The sequence below is a fragment of the Pristis pectinata genome, chromosome 11 (genome assembly GCF_009764475.1).
Source record: "Pristis pectinata isolate sPriPec2 chromosome 11, sPriPec2.1.pri, whole genome shotgun sequence".
In the NCBI taxonomy this organism is placed as follows: Eukaryota; Metazoa; Chordata; class Chondrichthyes; order Rhinopristiformes; family Pristidae; genus Pristis; species Pristis pectinata.
The window spans coordinates 37,349,470-37,370,403 of record NC_067415.1 but is presented as its reverse complement, the minus strand read 5'-3'; the positions used below and the strand labels follow the sequence as shown (position 1 = coordinate 37,370,403).

The 20,934-nt window shown below is 39.1% G+C and overlaps 1 protein-coding gene across 2 annotated transcripts in view; it reads left to right on the top strand.

The window, feature by feature from the left end:
- The window catches only part of LOC127575884 (PC3-like endoprotease variant B), a 591,287-nt gene that overhangs the window by 251,491 nt on the left and 318,862 nt on the right, over positions 1–20,934 (top strand). For both annotated transcript variants that reach the window (XM_052026095.1, XM_052026094.1), the window contains exon 6: positions 13,498–13,606. In XM_052026095.1, coding sequence (XP_051882055.1) covers positions 13,498–13,606 — 109 coding nt within the window. The remainder of the gene's footprint in view (positions 1–13,497; positions 13,607–20,934) is intronic.

Sequence of the window (20,934 nt, the reverse complement as noted above, 5' to 3'; positions counted from 1 at the left end):
CCAGATTCTGCATGTAAACAAGGATTCCTTCATTCTCTGAGCCATGTTGATACTGCATAAGCTCCTCACTTGAACCAATTGCCCATTAATTGGTCTTTTACATCACAGCTCGAGGGGTCTTCTCATTGTCTCCTTTCCTCCTCTTCCTTTCCCCTTATTTTCCTCATCGTCTTCTTTTTATGAGAACATAAGAAATAGGAGCAGGATGAACCGATAGCTCTCTTGAGCCCGCTTCGCCATTCAATGATGTTATGGCTGATCTTGCAACTCAAACACCTGTTTGTATATCCCCTGATTCCTTTCATATCCAGAAATCTATTGATATCTCTCCAAATACAATCAATGACCTAGCCACCACACCCCTGTGGAGTATAAAATTCCAAGGATTCATCACCTTTCAGTGAAGAGATTTCTCCTCATTTCTGTCCTAAATAGCCTACCTGTATTTTGAGACTGTGACCTTGTTCTAGACTCCATAGCCAAGGAAACACCTTTGTATCATCAAGCCCTGTAACTTGACTTTATTTTTTGACGAGCACCTCCCAGTTTTCTAAAGTCTAGAGTATAAAAGACAGTTCTCTATTTTTCCTCTCCCCCACCCCCAAGACCTTTGCCACTTTCCCTTCCTCTTCCACTTCATGCAAGGAGTCCGTCTCCAGGCTAGTCAGAGAATCGAACGCTATGTCTTGACACCCACATTTGCTGTACACAATATGTATGTGGCCTTAAGATAGAGTCATAGAATCATACAGCATGGAAACAGGCCCCTCAGCCCAAATCATCCATGCTAACTGTGTTATCCAGTGAGCAAGTCCCCTCTGCCCGTGTTTGGTCCAAAGACCTCTAAACCCCTCCTATCCATGTACTTATCTAGATGGCTTTAAATGTTGCTAATGTACCCACCTCAACCACTATCTCTGGCAGCTCATTCCATATAGGCACCACCCTTTGTGTGAAGAAGCTGCCCTGATGTTCCTCTTAACTCTCTCACCTCTGATCTTAAACCTATGTCCTCTTGTTTCTAGCACACCCTGCCTGGGAAAAAGACTATATGCTTTCACCCTGTCTATGCCCCTCTTATATACCTCTATCAGTTCACCCTTCAATCTCCTACGTTCCAGGGAATAAAGTCCTAGTCTATGCAATCTCTCCTTGTAACTCAGGCCCTCAAGTCCAAGCAAGATCCTGGAAATCTTTTCTTCACTCTTTCTAGTTTAAAACATCTTTCTTGTAACAGGGTGACCAAAACTGTGCATAATACTCCAAGTGCGGCCTCACCAACGTCTTATATAATTGCAACATAACTTCCCAACTCCTATACTCAGTGCCCTGATTGATGAAGGCCAGCATGCCAAATGCCTTCTTCACCACCCTATCTATCTGTGGCACCGCTTTTAGCAAACAATGCACTTGCACTCCTCAGTCCCTCTGTTCTATAACACTCCCCAGGGCCATACCATTCGATGTGTAAGTCCTACCCTGGTTTGATCACGCAAAATGCAATACCTCACGTTTATCTGGATTGAAAGCCATTTGCCAATCCTCAGCCCACATACCTAGCTGATCAAGATCTGCCTGTAATTTTTCATAACTTCCACACTATCTGCAACACTACCTATTTTAGTATCATCTGCCAACTTACTAACTATGCCTTGTACATTCACATCCAAATTGTTCATATAAATCACAGACAACAAAGATCCCAGCACTGACCCCTGTGGCACATCACCAGACACAGGCCTCCAGTCTGAGAAACAACCCTCAAACATCACTCTCTGCTTCCTTCTACTGAACCAATTATGAATCCAATCTGTCATCTCCCCCTGGATCCCATGCAATCTAGCCTTCCAGACTAGCTTGCCATGAGAAATCTTGTCAAAGGCTTTGCTAAAGTCCATATAGACAACATCCACTGCCCTACCCTCATATACCCTCTTGGTTACCTCCTCAAAGAACTCCAAGAAATTTGTCAGTCACAACTTTCCATGCACAAAACCATGCTGACTGTTCCGAATCAGACTCTATCTCTCCAAATGTTGGTAGATCCTGTCCCTCAGAATCCCCTCCAGCAAATTACCCACCAGCAATGTCAGACTCACTGGCCTGTAGTTTCCTAGGTTGTTTTTCTACCCTTTTTAAACAACGTTACCACATTAGCCATTCTCTGATCTTTGGAGATGATCTCTTGGGATTTTGCATCACCATGCCTGCCAGATCCTTCTCATATCCTATTTTTGCCCTCCTAACTTCTCTCTTAAGTGCACTCTTCCACTTGTAGTCATCAAGAGATTCACTAGTTCCCAATTGCTTATGCACAGTGTATGACTCCCTCTTTTTCTTAACCAGAGCCTCAATATTTTTCATCAAACAGGGCTCCCGAAACTTGCCAGCCTTGTCCTTCACCCTACATGAACATGCAGGCCATAAACTCTTGATGCCACACTTCTAAAGGCCTCCCACTTGGCAGATGCTCCTTTCCCTGCAAACAATCTCGCCCAGTCAACCTCTGCAAGATCCCGCCTAATGGCTCCAAAGTAGTTCACATCATAGAATGGTCTGCTCTCATGCTTGGAGCCCTAATTAAAGTTCAGTATCTGGTGCTTTGGGGATAACCTTTGTTCTCCAACACACACCTATTGATTTGGCATGGTAGCAGGAATATAATAGGAAAAACTGAATCTTGCAGAAAGAAAAATTGTGTATAAGCTCAGGATGTGTTGACCATGAATATTTTCTGGGTTTGAACAAAAACGTATTTGCACATTAGAGGTGTGAAATGCCATGCAATTCTGGTTAAAGTCTGGATTATTTAATGGTGCTCTTCACCCACTGCAGAAGAGAGAAACCTGCTATATCTTGAACCTCATACAGTACATGTGCTGCCTGCTGGTCTTTATCCAAGGAGAAGCCTTGGGTAAAGTGTGTTGTCCATTCAATGCAGTTGGTCAAAATGTCAGGAAATTTCAAATAGCCATGCAGTACTGCCAGAGTTACTCAAAACCTCAGAAGGTTCTAGCAGGCTAATTGATGCTGTCTGAAGCTGACCAAATGAGGCATTGAATTATAGAGCACAGAAACCAGCTCATCAGCCCGCCATGTCCACACCGACCACCAGGTATCCATCTATACTAATCTCATTTCCAGCATGTGTCCATCGACTTCATGGAAGGGGAATGTTTTTTACTCAAAGAGTGGTAAATGCTTGGAATGTGTTGCCTGATAGGGTGGTGGAGGCAAATTCACTGGGGGCTTTTAAGAGGGTCTTGGATGAATGACAGGAATATGGAGGGATATGGGCATTCTGTATGTAGGATGGAATAACTATGTCGGCACAACATTGTGGACCAAAGAGCCTGTTCTGTGCTGTACTGTTCTATGTTCTATGTTCATAGATTCTAGCAGCCTCTCTGTCTGAGGCCAGCTGTTCAGGAGAAACCTTCTCTGAAAGCTTTGGAAGAGCTACAGCAGACCAGCTGATACTGGTAGAGGATAGTCTACCAGTGCGCTGCAGATGACTGTTGAGTCTTGATGCATCTTTCACCAGTCTCCTTATTTAAGGAAGGATGTTAGTATATCAGAAGCAGTTCTGAGAAGGTTTACCAGTCTAATGTCCTATGGGTGGGTGGATTCATGAGGAAAGGTTGGAGTTGAAGAGTGAGAAGGACTTGGCTGAAGCACATAGATTCCCAAGGAATCTGGAGAGGATATTTTGTCTTATGGGAGAATCTAGAACTAGGAGTCACTGTTTTAAATAAGGGTTGGCTATTTAAGAGAGAGCTGAGCAAAAATATTTTTCTCTCTGAACCTTGTGAATTTTTGGAACTCTTCCTCAAAGTATGGTAGAAGTAGTGTCTTCGAATATTTTTAGGGAAGTGGTAGGTGGATTCTTGATAAGTAAGGGAGTGAATAGTTACTGAGGGTCAGCAATTTCATTCCATTCTGTCATGATTTTATTTATTGGCAGAGCAGTCTTAAAGGGTTGAGTGACCTACCTCTGCTCTTGTTTCATATGTTCACATGCTGATGGAGTTCATCTTAATGTGAATTAGGAGCATCCTTGGGGAAAATAAAGATAACATTCTCAGCAAGTCATGGGAATTCCCAGCCTGCGAGTGATGGGAATTCCCAACATGGGGGAGAGGCATCAGGGATTGCACTAGGAATCCCGATCCTCTTTGGACTGTGCAGAAGCCCTACAGAAACAGCAGGAAAAAGTGGCCTCACAAACTACCCACTCACTTGCCCTGCCAAGTACTATCTGCTCCACCTGTGGCAGAGTCTGCACATCCCAAATTGGTCTTATCAGCCACCTCAGAACCAAAAGAACTGGAGTAGTGACAAGTCATCTTCAAACCCAAGGGACTGCCTAAGAAAAAAGTAATGCACAGATTGGAAGACAAATTTTCTAGGGAGCCTCTTTCACGGTATTTAAGTAGCAGTGTAACTTGGAGACATTACTGATCTCTCCATGTCCAGCTTGGAAGAAGTCAGGTATAATAAAATTAAGGCAGAGCAGTCCGGGCAAACTCTGCAGCTGCAGCAAGGGACAGTTCTACATAACCACCATCCAGGGGAAGTATAGCCCCAGTAGGCATTGCCTTTCAGGACATTGAATAGTTGATCTCTGTTCTCGGAATGCCCTGGAATGAAAGCAACTTCTGGCCTGCATGCTGCTGTTGCTGCCTTTTTTGCAATTGGTCCCCTACTCCTCCCCTTTATTCCATGTTGCACGGGGGAACCTTCAAAGACCCCATGTTTTACCTCTTCCAAAATATTCTCTGTGCAGTTTTCTCAAACCTCCCAACTTCCAACTCGGTCACCAACAATCCTACAAAGCATTCAGGATCCCATTAGCTAAAAAGCTTGAGATAGAAGGTGGACGATTGGATTGAATACTCTACCTCCTGCTAAACATCAGGATTCCCAAGTTAGTGAACACATGTTTTTTGGTGGATTGCTGAGCCACAATTTAGCTGCTCTCAAATCATTTTTGCATGAGCTACCTGCTCTACAAGCTCCTAGCATGTAACATGACATGCATGCCACTGTGCTCTCCAATGTACTGAAGAGCACGAGTCATGCTAAAACTGTGTACTCACAAATGAAAAAGGAAACAATTTGGCATTTAATGTGTCTTTAGGTTCCACACAGCCTAAATGTGTGGCCAAAATCTTTTATTTTTTATTTAACCGTGCATTTTGCATTTATTTTCAAAGCATATCGCAGAAGCTGATGGTGTTTGTTGTTTCACCGCAATCTTATTGTATCTTCTTCTCCATATTTTGCTGAACTGTGGGCCAGAATGTGATTTCTCTGGACCTCCCAGCAAACTAACAGTTAAAACCAACAATTACTTCCACTCCATGCTAGTTATTAAAGCTATATGATGGTGTAACCTCAGGGTCATTTCCCCACCCCCAACTCTGAAATAAAATTGTCTGCCAAGGAGTTTTAAAAAATATACTGATTCTATTATTGCAGTTACAAATAGACAGCCACTAACTTAATAAATCAGCAAGTAGTATCAAACATTCTCAGAGAATGATGTGACAAATGCTGACATATAATCTGGTGAAGGCTTTAATGGCCTAATGCTTCCCCCCTCCCCCAAAGGCTGATCTGCGAACTTGTATGGGAAATAGGTATGAAATATCTATTCAGTCCAAAAGACATAGAGAGGCAGCTTGGGCTGCTGCACTTAAAGGGGTATGCTATTTCATCAGTTAATCAGATTGACTGCAAGTAATTACCTCTCATTTACATCTCAATTAATCATAATTGTTAATTTGAAATTATCCCTTTACAGTACTTAAAAGAGGTTGTGGTAAATAATCTAATTTATACATTTCGTCATGTTGTTAAAACCACAATATTATCAAATCCAAAGCTTGTGGTATCATATGAGGTTATCACAGTCTGGTGTAAAATGGGACTTGTGTTCAGCATGTTCAGAGATGAATTCATCAATCACAACATTTTGGTTTGAAGCATTGTCTGATTTAACAATCACTGTCATTGAAATGTAGCTGGCAGTTTCACATTTTTTTTATTACCTGGACTCTGAAATATGTTTTATAACATTTCAAACTCAAAGTGGCAGAAAAGCCCTGTTTGTGTCATTCTGTAATTTAGATTTGTAATCTTTCTGCCTCTATATGTGAAGTGATGCAATTTAAGAATGCTTTAGAACTTTCATAACAAATGAACATTTTTAAAATGAGCTTTTCAATGAAAGCTACTGTGCCAAAAGTTGGGATTTCAAGTAACGCATTAGGAACACATGCTATGAAGGAAGCCATGCAGGAATTTAAAAAAATCTTCCTTGTTTTGTTAGTTTAGATTCTGAAAGAAGCTTTTGTGTGTAAAGATGTAACTTGAGCCCAGGCCTGGAGCTATGCCCTGTGGTACACAGACTGCTGTTTCTGCCCCAGTACCAGTGTGAAAGAAACTAACAAGCCCTGTATCTCCAACCTGACACTGCCTTTTGTAAGAATTAATTTACTTTAACCATGGTGATAAAAAGATCCTTTGTGCCATTGCACAACAGATACTTAATGGAAAAGATCGAACTCTTGCCGATCATATTAAGATCTGTTTAAAAAATATGATACTGGTTTTATTTCAGCCTTTGAAGCCATATGTTGATGTAGCTCAGAATTGCCTGCTACATCTCTAAGTCCCATCTGTTTCTCTCTTGATGATTTTATTTATTAATATTTCCTAACCAGCTTCATTGACTACTGTGCCACACTGACAGAAGGAGAATTAAATTGGTCATTCAGAGCTAAGGGAAACATTCATTTTGGCCTACAAGCCATATTTCCCCTGCTTCTCTGAGAAAGTTCCAGGAAAAACTACTCAGCATAGGTTGTTTTGTTTAAAAAAAACAGCAATGTCAGGAGAGCTATTAGGCTGCTTATCTGTCTTTCTACTTTGGCACGTGAATACTCCCAGCTCAGCATGCCATGTGTCAAATCTATCACTTGATATGTCAGCAACCATAATTCCCTCTTTTGTCACCAATTTTGACCAAAGGATGAAAAATTGCTGTCACACGCCGGCAAAATTATTGTAGAAAAGGGCAAGTCTGTCTTCAGGTGTAAGCCAAGGTGAAACACAGGGAAACTCTCTTTAGATTAGGTCTGAGCTAAAAGAATATTGATCTGTGTGCTGAAAATTGTTGATCCCTGGGAACAGGAGATGACAAATGGTGGCAAACAAAAAAAAATTGAGTCTCTCCAAGGACATTCCAGATGTACTGTGTTCACTGGAAGTATCTGTTTAGTATTAGTAGAACCTACTTGCCCCCAGCAGGAATTGAGCTTGGCTTCTGCCAAACATTTTTTTCTGTAGCTTTCCATTTCAATCTCATTTCCTCATTGCTTTCATTGACTTGGTTTTATGTGAGTTTACTTTATTGTGTTATGGGAATCAAATCTACTGAATTAATTGGAATCATCACACTAAAAATTGTTAAGCATTTATTTAATCGTAATGCACATTTATTAAAAAGGAACTAAAATCTTGCTTCATTGTAAATTTGAGAACATTACATGGTGGGAGTTTTTAAATAAAATGCAAGTGATAATTAAAATGCAATGATTATACATTGCCACACTAAAATAATCAGGAACCATTATTGATTAATGATGCAGTAATCAAAATGCAATTATCCGCCTCCCAGGTTTATCCACTGTTTATTATTTTCAAAGCCATATACAGTATAATTTTACTTAATTTTGACCAGGTGCTTTCCATGTACTTAGACAATAGTATTTTGACTGTACATGCATTATACAAATCTAATCTTACAGGATCAGAACCATGGAAGTGATGTATCATGGGAATCTTGTGTTGATGCCCAAAATGTCAGTGAACAACCATTCAGCTATAAAATTTAGTAATGACTGCAGCTGTAATCAATTACGAATTGAATAACAAAAGCCAACCTTTTTCTTTTAAATATTCTTCTGAAAAGTAGACATTAAAAATAATTGTCATATCTGAATGAAAGGGTTCTTTGCAAAAGGTGAAATGGTGGATGGCATAGTTGAAATATTGTTGTTGACAGGAGTTGGGGACATAATCAGGGGACTCCTGCATGATAGAAATGATTGAATTGGCAGAGGGTAGTGGAAACGACAATGGATTATCTTTTACAGTGATAATGAATAATGGATTAATAGGCATTGGGTTTGGGGGGATTTTAGCTTGTATGCTGATAAGCCTCTAAATTTGAGAGCTGTCTGAATATTTTCTTCTGTGGACATTATTCTGAGATTCTTATCTAATAATTAGCAAATTGCCTGTGGTACCGTTTATGATGATCTGAAGGAGTCACTGTTTTACACTAAGAATGCTCTTCTAGCAGCTGCAATCATGCAGGTGGGTGGTTGGTCACTTGCAGTGAAAAAGTCAGCAGCTGGCCCTGGAGTAGTCCGGAACCAAGAGCGGTTCAGGATCTTGATGTTCCAGCTTCAAACTGCACTGCTTCAGCAGCAATCTGGATCAGCTGGTTGATGGGCAACAATGAGGGCGCTCTCCAAGTGTCAGAGCAATAGTGTGAATTCTGTCACCTTGAGAGGGGCTGGAAGATTTGCTCTCCAGTGAGCAGTTGTTCCTTCCCTAGAGCAGGGCACAAGCACTCCTGCTAATTTGCTGGATGTCAGATTTCCAGATTGTTGCAACACCCTCAAAGCCTGTTCGACCATGGTATTTGGTGCTATGATGCCGGCAGGCTAAGCTTCCATGGCAGAAGAGTAAGCTTGGAAAGAAAAAGTCAGAGTTCTTACAGCAGGCCCCATACCTTGGGTGCCTTTTACTCTGTGGTAATGGAAGCTGAAACATCAGCCATCAGGTGTTGCTCCATGGTTGGGTCTTATGACTGCTGACATGAAGCTGGTCACCACTTCCCTGCAAGGAATAACGGCTACAGGATCCATGGACTACCATGTCCAAGATGGAGCAGAACTCTGCCATGCACCTTGTCATTTCACACAGGCCTACTGTGGACCATTCAATAGCCTATACATGTTGATATTCCTATAGGATGCACATATTCATTCTCCTCTGGGTAGTACTCTGGAGCTAAACTCAAGTGTGACTTTGCCATCTGAGGATTTGGTGCTCTTTCTCTCAGGTAGACTGATGTGGTGAAATTGTCACCACCTTCTGAGTGCAGAAACTCAACAGCCAGACCTTGTGCAGATAATATTTGCTGGGCTTTCAAAATGAGGATGTCTTAAGGGATAGGGACATGCTGGAGAGAGCGTGCAAGGAAGACAGATATGTGCAAACCATCTGAAACTTATAAGGAAGAGAAATTGTGAAATGAAGGTATGGGATATAAGAAGGAGGATTAGTTATGAGCACACCCTTATCTTCAATGATCCTCCACAGGCTACAGGCAGTTTGGCTGTTGACCTGTGGTTCTCCATACCCTCTCTTCAATGCAGCCGTGCACACAGTAAGACCCACTTCCTGTCTGTTGCTGGGGTCTGCCATGTCTGCCACCACCTACTGCTGCAAGATATAGAGAAAGGTTTTGCTGTATGTCAGTGTGTGAGTGCCCATGTAACCTTGGAGGTATGTTTGTGTCTGTATATGAGAGAGAGAGAGAGAAGTGGAGTGATGAGGCAGATGACTGTTAGGTGGGATTATCGATTGATAGAGGTTGTTAGGAAGAGTAACGTGTGTGGGGTGCATGGAGCAGTGCATAAGTATCATTTTGCATATGCTCGTAGATGGGATCTGTAGCTGCTTATGGATGAGGTGGGACAAGTTATTTACCCACTTCGGAGAGTCAGAAAAAGCCTTGAAAGCACACAGTGGCTGTGGGAAGAAGCAGCAGCGCAAGGAGTCAAGCACCAGGGTCCTGGTTATAATGGCCCTAGAGGTTTAATGACCTCACACATGTGATAAAGATCATATCTCCTCTCTTTACTATGCTACTAGCTACACTACACTACTAACTTCATATACAACCCAATACAGTACACTGGCACCACTTGCCCGCCCAATCTTTGTCAACCAGCTTTGGAACTTCACATTTAATGGCCCACCACATCCTCACACACTTACAGATCCTCAAAGTCTTATTCCCACATCTCATAGTTTACAAATACTGCCATCTATTCAACATTGGTAAAGACATCACCCAAGACCTTTAACCAGTAAACTTCCCCCAATCTAGCAGAACAATGCTGGCAGCATGGTGGTGCAGTAGGTGACACTGCTGTCTCACAACTTCGGCGACCCATGTTCAGTCTTCACTGCAGCTGCTATCTTTGTGGAACTCACACATTTTTCCTGTGTCTGCATGAAATCCCCCTATGTACGAAAGTTTCCTCCCACATCCTAAAGGTGTGCTAGTAGGTTAATTGACTAATGTAAATTACTGCTGGGTTTTGGTAGGTGACAGAAGTATTAAAAAGGAGAACTTTTCAGTATGAGAGAGAGCGAGAGAGAGAATGTCATGGGATTAAAGGGAAATAAAGAGAGCGGGAATAGGATTGTTTCATTGGGAGCCAGCATAGACCCAATGGGCTGAATAGCTGCCTGTGTTGTAATCATTTACAAGATCATCATTACAACAGGAATAATATAAACACAGATGAGGTTTAGTCTAATTCTCTGCTTCAGTGTTTATTCCATCTAAGAATTGCAACACTGCGTTGTCTGGAGAAGGAATGTTTGATCTTTACATTTAACAGCATGCAGATAGATGCTAGAAGGTCATTATTACAAAGATAAGAGGATAACACTTTTGATATTGTTACATTTGCAAATTCTGCTCTACATTTCCCAATAAATATGCAATAATTTTATGACATTCCATGTAAAGTGGAAAATTTTATGGGAATATGTCAGTCATATTGGTAAGTAACACACTTTTATAAAATTTCTCTTCATGTACAAAATTTATTTCATTGTAAAAATTGTACTGAATTTGACCAGCTAAGATTTTCAGGCTTAGTAGTTGCTTTTTCATTTTCCATTGTTACTCACAACCTTCTAGTGCAGTACAGCCAAGCACAACAGTAGGCAATTGTAGGTCTATTCAGTCTGCTTCACTGATACTTCATTAATGTAGAAATCTAAATGCACTCACAAGCTTTTCATGAGAGTCAGGCTTCAATAAATATTTTGTGTTGTTTCTATGCATTTTAAATAACAAATTATTTCTATTAACACCATCATTGTTACAACTGTTGTTTAAGCCTGAGTCTGAAGTCCAAAAGCAAATCTATATGTGACTTCACTGAGAACGATCAATTTTAAAACAAAGAAAGGACCATTCCCTTGTTCTGCCCACATTCTTCTGCGATAATTTTGTTTCTGGCATGGAAGGATGTTGGGTTTTACAGGCCTACTACTTGGTGGAAGTGGGATTCACCTGAGAATCCAGACCTACAGGATTGAAGCCATGTAGATTGAGGGCCATTTTACATGTTAATATGGGATTCATGGGCTTTTCCTACGGCAGGTGCTTGAAATTCTCCCCTCTTTATCTTTGGTAAAGCACCTGGCCTGATAAACTCTGGCAGAGTTTGTTGGAAGAACTGCAACTATTCTATTTATATAAACTTAAAGATCAAAGGGCATCTGTATTTCTCTACTTGTATGCTCCATCACTTTATCTGTTACATTTTTTAAGAGGAATAATCTGATACACTAAATAAAAGCAGATGTTATAAGCCTGTGAATGTCTTTATTATAATCCTTTTAATATAATTAAAATGAACATAATAAAGACATATTACTGTTAAAGCAATTCTTAATGGTCGTCTGGTAATGCAGTAATTTGATGCATCAACACACCAAACCACAGAATGGTAGGTCGTGTGCTCTCTTGGGATTTCTTAGTGATGCTCTGTCTCAGCTGGAGTAAAAGACTTTCTAATTGTTGTACTCCGAAGACCGTTCATTACATTGTGATTGTGTTTTTTTTTAAAACCAGTGGACATAAGCTCATCTTGTAGAAATTGAAATGTTTTGCCATTTTACCTAAAGGCTTCAAAATTTCTTGTCTTCCATTGTAACTCCAGCAAGAGTTTGATGTCACCTCCAGAGAGAGAGTGTAAATAGCTACTTGGTCTATTTCTCCGGAGGTTCTAATGATATCCATATCAGTACTATGAGAACAACCACAGAATTCAAGGCCAAATTATTTCACACCTTGTATTTCTCTTTTTTTTACAATAGGAGGTTATTTGTCCCATCAAGTCTAGGCTTGCTCTTCGAGCTTTTTCACCAGTCTCATTCACCGATTTACTCTCCTGGAACCTCTTCTGTCTCACATACCCACCAGGTCACCTCTAATGCTTTTGCCACCCACATACACTAGGGGCAATTTACAGTAGCCAATTACCCTATCAACACATCTTTGGGATGTGGGAGGAAACCAGAACCCCCAGAAGAAACTTTTGCTGTCACAGTGAGAATGTAGAAAAACTCAAAGGGTTTTCTTCTTAAGTGCCTTGGAGAATTTATACTTGCAAAATTACTTCTAAAGAAATTTTGTTGCAGTTTTTGAAATTATGTAAATGAAACAAAAACATGTACTGATGTTTTCTGGTTGCAATCCAAGATATTGTGATTAATTTAAAAATGAGAGAATTATTTTGCTGGGGTCCATTTTATTCAGTCTCCAGCTGGAGCCTACAGGCATGGGAAATAACATTACCACCCATCACAACTGTGTCTATCTGGGTTCAGATGAAAGAGCTTGCACTGCAACAAGATAATGTGGCCAGACAGTTAAAGTCATCCATAACTCATTTAGGACCTGGTGGGCTGCCAGTATTTATGACCACCCCCACCCCAGAACTCACTGGTGACTGGTTTTGTAGCTAAATTTAAAATCCAAGTCCAGTACAACATTGGCCTTTTACTTTCCTGATTTGCTGCAGGAATTTTTTTAATGAAATTCCAAAAAATCACCTGTTATCTGCATGTGTATTCCATATTATAGACCATAATTTCTTTGATTAACATATAACTACTGAAGAAAATGGAAATAATTTTGTTGGTTGCACTATTGTTTTAATAATTTTCAAGTTCATTTTTATTTGTATTGCTGTTTTCTCCATGAGAGTCCTTTTAACCTATTTCTAATACAGCCATCTTTCATGCGTCATTCTTTCTTACTTACTATGATGCACAATACAAAATCTTTGATTGTTGTTTTGCAATGTGTTTGGTACCTTGGATAGGGAATACAAGATCATATTTGTTTTGCAAAAACCTGGTGTAATATTACATTAATCATGGCAGTACACAAGCAGAATATTTGATAAACTTTCTTTGATGGCAAGCTGAGTGCCATTCTACTTTACATCAGATTCATTTCAAGCACATTGAAATCTGATTGCCTCAGGGAGATTTTAGTTTTGTTCAAAGAAACCATGTTTGCAATTCTTGGCATCTCCTTTCAGACTTTCTGGGCTCTGGCATTACACAGCATTTGTAGGACTCAGTTATTATTTTTCTTTGCAGTTCAACACTGGCCAGACTGGTGGACCAAGGGGATTTGACATTAATGTGATGCCAGCTTGGAAGAAAAATATAACTGGCGCTGGAGTAGTTGTGACAATCATAGATGATGGTGAGTAATCCCCTTTTTTAAAGTGCAGCCACCTGGATAAAGAACACATCTTTTTTTCTCCAAACAAAGTGCTTATTGCCTAGTTAAGGATTAAAGTGGGATATGCTGAAATAGTCATCAGTAGAATACTTTATTGATAATAGCTGTTCGGTATTGTGCTTATTGTAAAGCATAATAGTTCAATATGTGTCAACAAAAGTATTTTGTGCACATTCACATCAATGTATATATGTAACCCAACTCCAAAGCAAATTTGTGCATTAATGATGAAGTTTGTTAAAAACTTATTTTGCATGATAGATGCCCATTTCAGAATTTAGAAATATTTTGTTACAACTATAACTGTAACTGTCAAAATCCACTTTTCTACTCAAAGCATCTTTCGTATATTGAGCACCATGTTCATTATCATCCTTTGCCTTTGTTACAAGTTCTGTAAAACCTTCCTATTAACTTGGTTGTCTGCATTGGACATAAAATATGAAATGGAGTAGATGTATTTTTCACAAAATATGATAAGAAAATGTTTGGGTCAGTCACACGAGGTACTTTATAAACATCAGGTCCACCTCGTTCACATTGCATCTGAAAGTTATAGATCAAAGGTTGAAGAACAAGTTGTGCAGAACCCAGATTTTTAAATTGAATGGAAGGCAGGTATCTCTGTAAGCTATTTATATTCATCACTGCAAGCTGAATGAGGCAAGCAGCTGAAAATTGGCAACTGATTTCAATAATCAATGGCAAATTCAATGTCCAAAACCTGGCAAATGAAAGAACATTTTCTTTTTTTTTACCAACTTGGCTCAGAATCCTATGAAGCCACAAGTGGTGTTGTAGAATTCCTCTCAGTTTGTGCACTCGTATGCAGCCCCAGCTGTGCACAATACCTGCAGGCATGCCACTATGTCCATGCTGACCATCAAGCACCCATCTATACCAACCCATTTATCAGCAGTTGGTCTGTAGTCTTCTGTGCCTGGCAATTCAGGTGCCTATCTAGATACTTCTTAAATGTTGTGAGAGCATCTGCCTCCACCAGGCAAAGCATTCCAGATTCTGAGCACCCTCTAGGTGAAAGAATTCTTCCTCCAATCTCCTTCCCTTAAACTATGCTCTCTGTTTTTAGACACCTCTGCTGAAGCGAAAGATTTCTTATTATTTACCCTTTCTATGCTGCTCATAATTTTGTATACCTCAGTCAGATTCTTTTGCCCAGCCCCCAGCCTTCACCAAGAAAAATGCTCTCTCCTCATAAGTGAAATGCTCCATCTCATTGTATCCCCTGCAATGTAATCACATCCTTACCATACCCATCCATTACATTGAAATTATATCAGCCATAAGATTTTATAATGGGATTGAATACTGCTTGGGTGGAAGATCCCTTCCACAGATTCAACTTCTGAGATTTTCCCAGTACTGCCAAAGCCTTTACTGTAACCTTTCCTAAAAGTTCCAGATGAAAGAAGGATACAGAATTGGGACTAGATCTAACTGGTTCATGGCAGAAAGTATGCAGCCCATTATACTCAGTGAAACTCACCAGCTTGCTAACTTACAGAGGACAAAAACAGAATACTGGAAGCACTTAGCAGGTCACATAACATCACTGGGAACCAAGTCAATGTTGCAGGTCAAGGACCCTTCATCATCAGAACTGGAAATGTAAGAAGACAAGCATGTTTAAGTTGCAGACAGGAGGCTGGAGAGAACAAAGGAAATATCTGATGAGTCCAAAATGTCAACTCTTCCTTTCCCTCCCCACTGATGCTGCTTGACCTGTTGTGTGCTTCTAGCATTTTTTAATCCTTGTTCTAGGTTTCCAGCATCTGCAGTTTGTTTTTGCTTTGTTTTATAGAGGAACCCAGATTGCTGCATTTTTATGATTTGCAGGGTCTGAATGCTGGAACTCACTGCACAACAAATCAAAAAAACTCAGAAAACCCGGGCACAGGTTAAATCTGTAAACAGTATGATTCTATAAAACACTCTTTCAAAAAGGCAAATATGTGGTGTAGTTTATATGTGTAATGTATGTATGATATATGCACGTTCTCGGGCTATGTTATCCAATTTGACATCCTCCTGTCTTCACACACAGTCTGTAGCTGTAACGTGCATTATTTAGCAAAACATGAGTGTACCATCAATAGAAGGACTGTAGCAGTCCAAGAAGGCAGCTCACTTCTCAAGAACAAGTAGGGATGAAGATCAAATGCTGGCCATGCTAACAATTCCTACATCCATAAACAAAATATCTTCCCACTGAGCTAAGTAAGATCAGAAGTAACAGTTTGAAAATTCACAAACCTAAAATATATTGATAGCATCCAGATACTCTTTGTTTAGATAGAAAGAAAAACAGATGAATGCACAAAATCTGAAAACAAATAATTAATTCCAGTAAGAATGGTTGGTATTTAGGTCAGGCCATTTAATTGGAAACAGGAGAGTAAAGCTGGATAAACCCATGGTCAGTTAGTGAAAAAGATACTCTTCCAATCTTACACAAAAAGTTGACAATTCTTTTCTATTTCACATAGAGAGTATGACAGCCTAGTATTTTGAGCTTTTCATAATTTTGATAACACTTGTTCGATAATTTATATTCCTTTACATTTTATTTCTTGTATGTAAAATCTACAAATACATGATAAAGCAAAAATTCTTTGAAATGTACAGTAGGTCAGGCAGCATCTATGAAGAGCGAAGCAGAGTTAGTAATCCAGATCAACATTCTTTTGTTCTCTTTCCCCTTGACTGCATTTTAAAGTTTGTTTAATTTTTGATGTTTCCTGATTATGGTAGAAGGTCATTGACCTGAAATATTATCTGTTTCTCTCTCCACACACACTGCTTAACCATCGGGTATTTCTAGTATCTTCTGTTTTTGATTTCAGAATTTCAGTATTTACAGGTTTCTTTTGCTCTACAAATACATTTTAATTAGAATTTCTTGATTTGTTTTACTCTTTACAGTCTATTTTCTTTTATAAAAGTGCTTGCATATGGCAGGAAGTATTTTCTAAGCATTCCAATGTTTTCCTAACTTATCTTCATAAACTTCAGAAATGTGACTGGAACCTTTGTACATCCACAAATGATAATATAAATCAAAGCAGAAGATGTCAGTGTTTTTGCAATTTCCTTTTGGTCAGTAGAATAAGAAACCAGATGGCCTTGGCATGTTGAATAAGCTTTTTATCTTCATTTTTTTTTCAAAATCATAAAATAAATTTAACTTATATAACAAAATGTTAGTGTTTAGGCTTCCCATTTGTCCTATGATGCAATCTGTTTTATATTGGTTTACCTACAGTGAAAGAACTTGCGTAAGGACGCCAACATTTCTTTAAAAATTATGGGTGTATGGCTCGGATCCCGGACTGCTAAAAGGAATTAAACTCTCAGATATTGCATCCTATAATATAAATTATTCACTGAGTACATTATTAGTGATGCTAAAAAAGTGATGTATTACTTCATGTTGCTTGTCTCATTACCAGAAACTGTTATTTCTTTTCTTTTGGTCTCCTTCACATACCTTAACATTTCTTTCCCCTGCAAAACCCATAAGATGTGAACCTTTTATTTAAAGTTTTTTGTTCAAGCAATGCAAAGGTGTCCATGACAGCACATAAAGAATCTGCATGTTTACAGAAAGTTACGATATTTGTAAAATCCCCACAGTGCAATATAAAAAGCGAACACGTCAGTGTTTGTATTGAATTCTTTTGTTCTTTGTTTGAACAAAGTGACGCACCTGTTTAAAGTCTTCCAGTGGTGAAAGAGGTACTTCACATTACTGTTTTAATTAGCAATATTGCACAACTATTTTAACTAATTTATATTGTTTGCCACAGTTTTGCAATTGTAGTGGTCCTACCCACAACAATGGGAACAAAGAGCAGGTTTTTTTTTGCTAAAAGCCAGATGTCTGGAAAGAGCTATTATTAAAGACATGCAGCAGGAACTTTGAATTCAGATCTGGATGTTCGGATGACCAGTGAGGCAGCTGTTGGGGAGTGCTTCCGCCAACATTGGAAAAATATCTGCAGGCATTCAGTGGACAGATGCCAAAGAATTAAATGCTGGCAAAGAAAGATCACAGTCTCCGTCAGGGGCAATGAAGACTGCAAGTGAAATATAGCACAAATAAAAAATAAAAATCAGTGCAGTGGAACAAACATGCAGCAGCTGCTCATAAAGGATTCCTGCAAAATTCTAAAGCTATCAAAAGCATTGGCAATCAAACCTGCGCACAGATACCAAATTAAAACATTAACATCAATACAACAAGACTGTCAGAAGCTGTGAATGTTGCTAAGTATATAGATAACTCGAGCGTAATAGGACATCTCCAGTGCAGGAAAAGATCTGTAGTCCTATGACTAAAACAAGAGTTTCAGCATGACCGGGCAACTTTTAAATAAAGACCTCAATTCTCTTCAGACTTCCGAACAGCACAAAGCTTTGGCTGTCAGGTAACAAAATAGGGGAGCAAGTAAGAAAAACAGATCAATAGCTCCAGCTATCTTCTTAAAGGGTAAGCACAGCAGATTTAAAGGGCAAGCACTTGAGAAGTTAAGGTTAAAGGGTTGCAGAGGAGAAGAAATAAGATGAAAGAGAACACCTGTGGGAAGCAGCTGACCAAGAGGACCTCCCGAGACAGGTCCTGATAAATAAAAGTATCCAAAAGAAGTGAAAAGTAAAACAACACTCCTGAGAGAAGCAGAAATTAAATGTGGGCTCCAGATAGAGACAAACTTAAAAGGGAACACCTGGTATTAGAAAGAAATACTTAAAGGTGACAAGTGAAGAAATAGAATAAGAAATGGAAACAGCTGAGAGATATAACCAAAGTGGAGAGTATGAGTCAGCTCACTATTAGATGTTCACAGATGAGAAAACCAGATACAAGTGGAGAAAGAAGACATGCAAAACTATCTGTTAATCTGTAATTTTAAAGAGAGAATCATGGATTTAGAAGGCAAAGTACAGGAACTTAAAAAGTCTGATGGAGTTGTGGAGATTTTTGAGAGAGAGCAGATGGTGTTAGACTGAGTAAGTGACTCCTCTGAGGTGAGTGATTAAGCATAACAAGTATCATACCTTGAGAGTAAACATTCACAGATTGGAGCAGTCTGCTACAGATGGAGAGACAAGTGATGCGTGAGTTCAGCCTGGCGATCCTGGGTGTACTAAGTTGATAAAAGAAATAAAGTAGAAGGGTCTGCAAAACTGTCCAAGAGTCTAGAGTAAGAGAAGTCAGGTATTTAGCACTGAAGTAATAATAGGATCATGGAGGAATTTTGCTAGACAAAGATTTGAATTCTTTGCTCTGGAATGTGAATAACTATGTAAATTATAAGAGCGATCAGTACCTGTTGGCTAATGAGATTCTACTTGGCCTTGATCTGATCTCAAGCAGTAGGCATCAAGGAAAGGTTAGAAGAAATACTGAAGGGCAGAAAATGGAACAGTTAGTGGTTGTCAAGGTTGGAGTAATTAAACAAAGGTATAAATGGAGAATAAGAGTCTTAAAAGAGGATTTGCTCAATATTCTGGATCTGAGGCAAAGTTCTGCTCTCACGTATATTTTCAGTGTGTAGGAAAATGGGGAAATCCACTGAAAACAATCTGAGGATGTAAATTACTTTTGGGCAGCAATATTTTCATCATACATAACTGGCAGGGAAATGGGCTGGTCTTGAATCAAATAGGAATAAAGGGAATTGTAGTGAACTCAAGACAGCAATAGAATTTTATTTAGGGGGAAGGGCAGAGAAGAAATACAATTTCAATAAAGATAAAACAATAGGTTACAAAGCAGTGAACAATGAGGTTTGGACAAGAAAGCTTCATATGGTTCACATATGGCTATGGGTTTGTAAAGGGATTTTCCCACATCCACTGTCATTTCAGTGGTGAATCTGCTGGATGTGATTGTTTTTATAGTGTTTCCAAGGTTTCCATAGTTCTTCTGAAGAAGCTACAGCTGATGAGCAAGTGAACCATTCGAGAAAAGCACACAGAAGCAGACCTTGGGGAGATTAAAGTTAAATATATCGTAAGATGTAGCAACATGGGAAATTAGGTGGGAAAACCAGAGGCACAACCGTCACAGATAACAATAAGACTGGAATATCACGAACGTGATTAAATACTGAGACTAGAAGTAGGAATGCAGAATACTCAAGAAAGGCTGTGGGCAGAAAAGGTGCCGTATTCCTGGATTTGGAGGCATGTTGGGGGTAAAAGAAATTGATTCCATTGGAATTTAAGCTACAAATGAACCCTTCTTAATGAATATCTACCATGTGAAGAATATCAACACTTGGGGTATGTTACAGACAAGATGAGAAATCAAGAAAACGATAAGCAACAACAGAGAAGTTATTTTAATAAAGAATTCAATCAACCGAATATAAATACAGAAACCCAAGTGGCCTAAAACCAGAGCTGATAGATGGAGTTTATGGCTGCTTCTTGACCCACTGTGTCAAAGAAGTCTTCAGAGACAATATTTATCTTGATATCACATTCATTAAAAATCTCGAAAATGTTTGCAGAATGCAAGTTATATCCTCTGGAAGATGATGATCACTTCATGGTAATGTGTAACATTATCCCAAAATTACAAAAACACAAGACTAGGCTCTAAGCTTTAAAGTGACTAGATCTGTTTAAAGCAACATCCAAAACAAATAGATTGTTGAGGCTTATTTGATAGTCTTTTATGTCAATGGCAATTGAAATGCTTTTAATGGTATAATTAGGAGGACACACAATAAATACAGACCCAAAATTAACTAGCAAATGTGATCCTAAATTAATCAATAACTAAACTAATAGCTACTTAAAGAAGAAATATACGTCATATAAATCTGAATGGGTAAAGCAGGAAAGGCTCACTATAATAAATAACATAAGCATTTCTGTGTCCAAAAATATACTTTATTCATAAAATTTGTAAATATGTAATATCACACATTTATTTGTCACTATTCACTATTCACATTCTAGATTATTTCATTTGGTTACAAGATTTACAATATATCAGCATGTTATCAATTTTTCTTTAACGTATAAGCCATGAATGATGTCTGAGTGGCCTTTACACAGATTCCAGCCCTACAATGTGCTGTGGCAGGAGGGACTTCAACTGTGCCCTTTCCCCATTGAGCTTTTGTGCCAAGCTTCAGTGTGTCCCACAGCAGGTGATCCTGGGCCTTAGAATGTCACCATCTCTAACATTTGGTTGTGAACAACTCTTTGCCTTGGAAGATCAATTAGTTTCAGGTAGACAAAGTAAGCCATTTGCA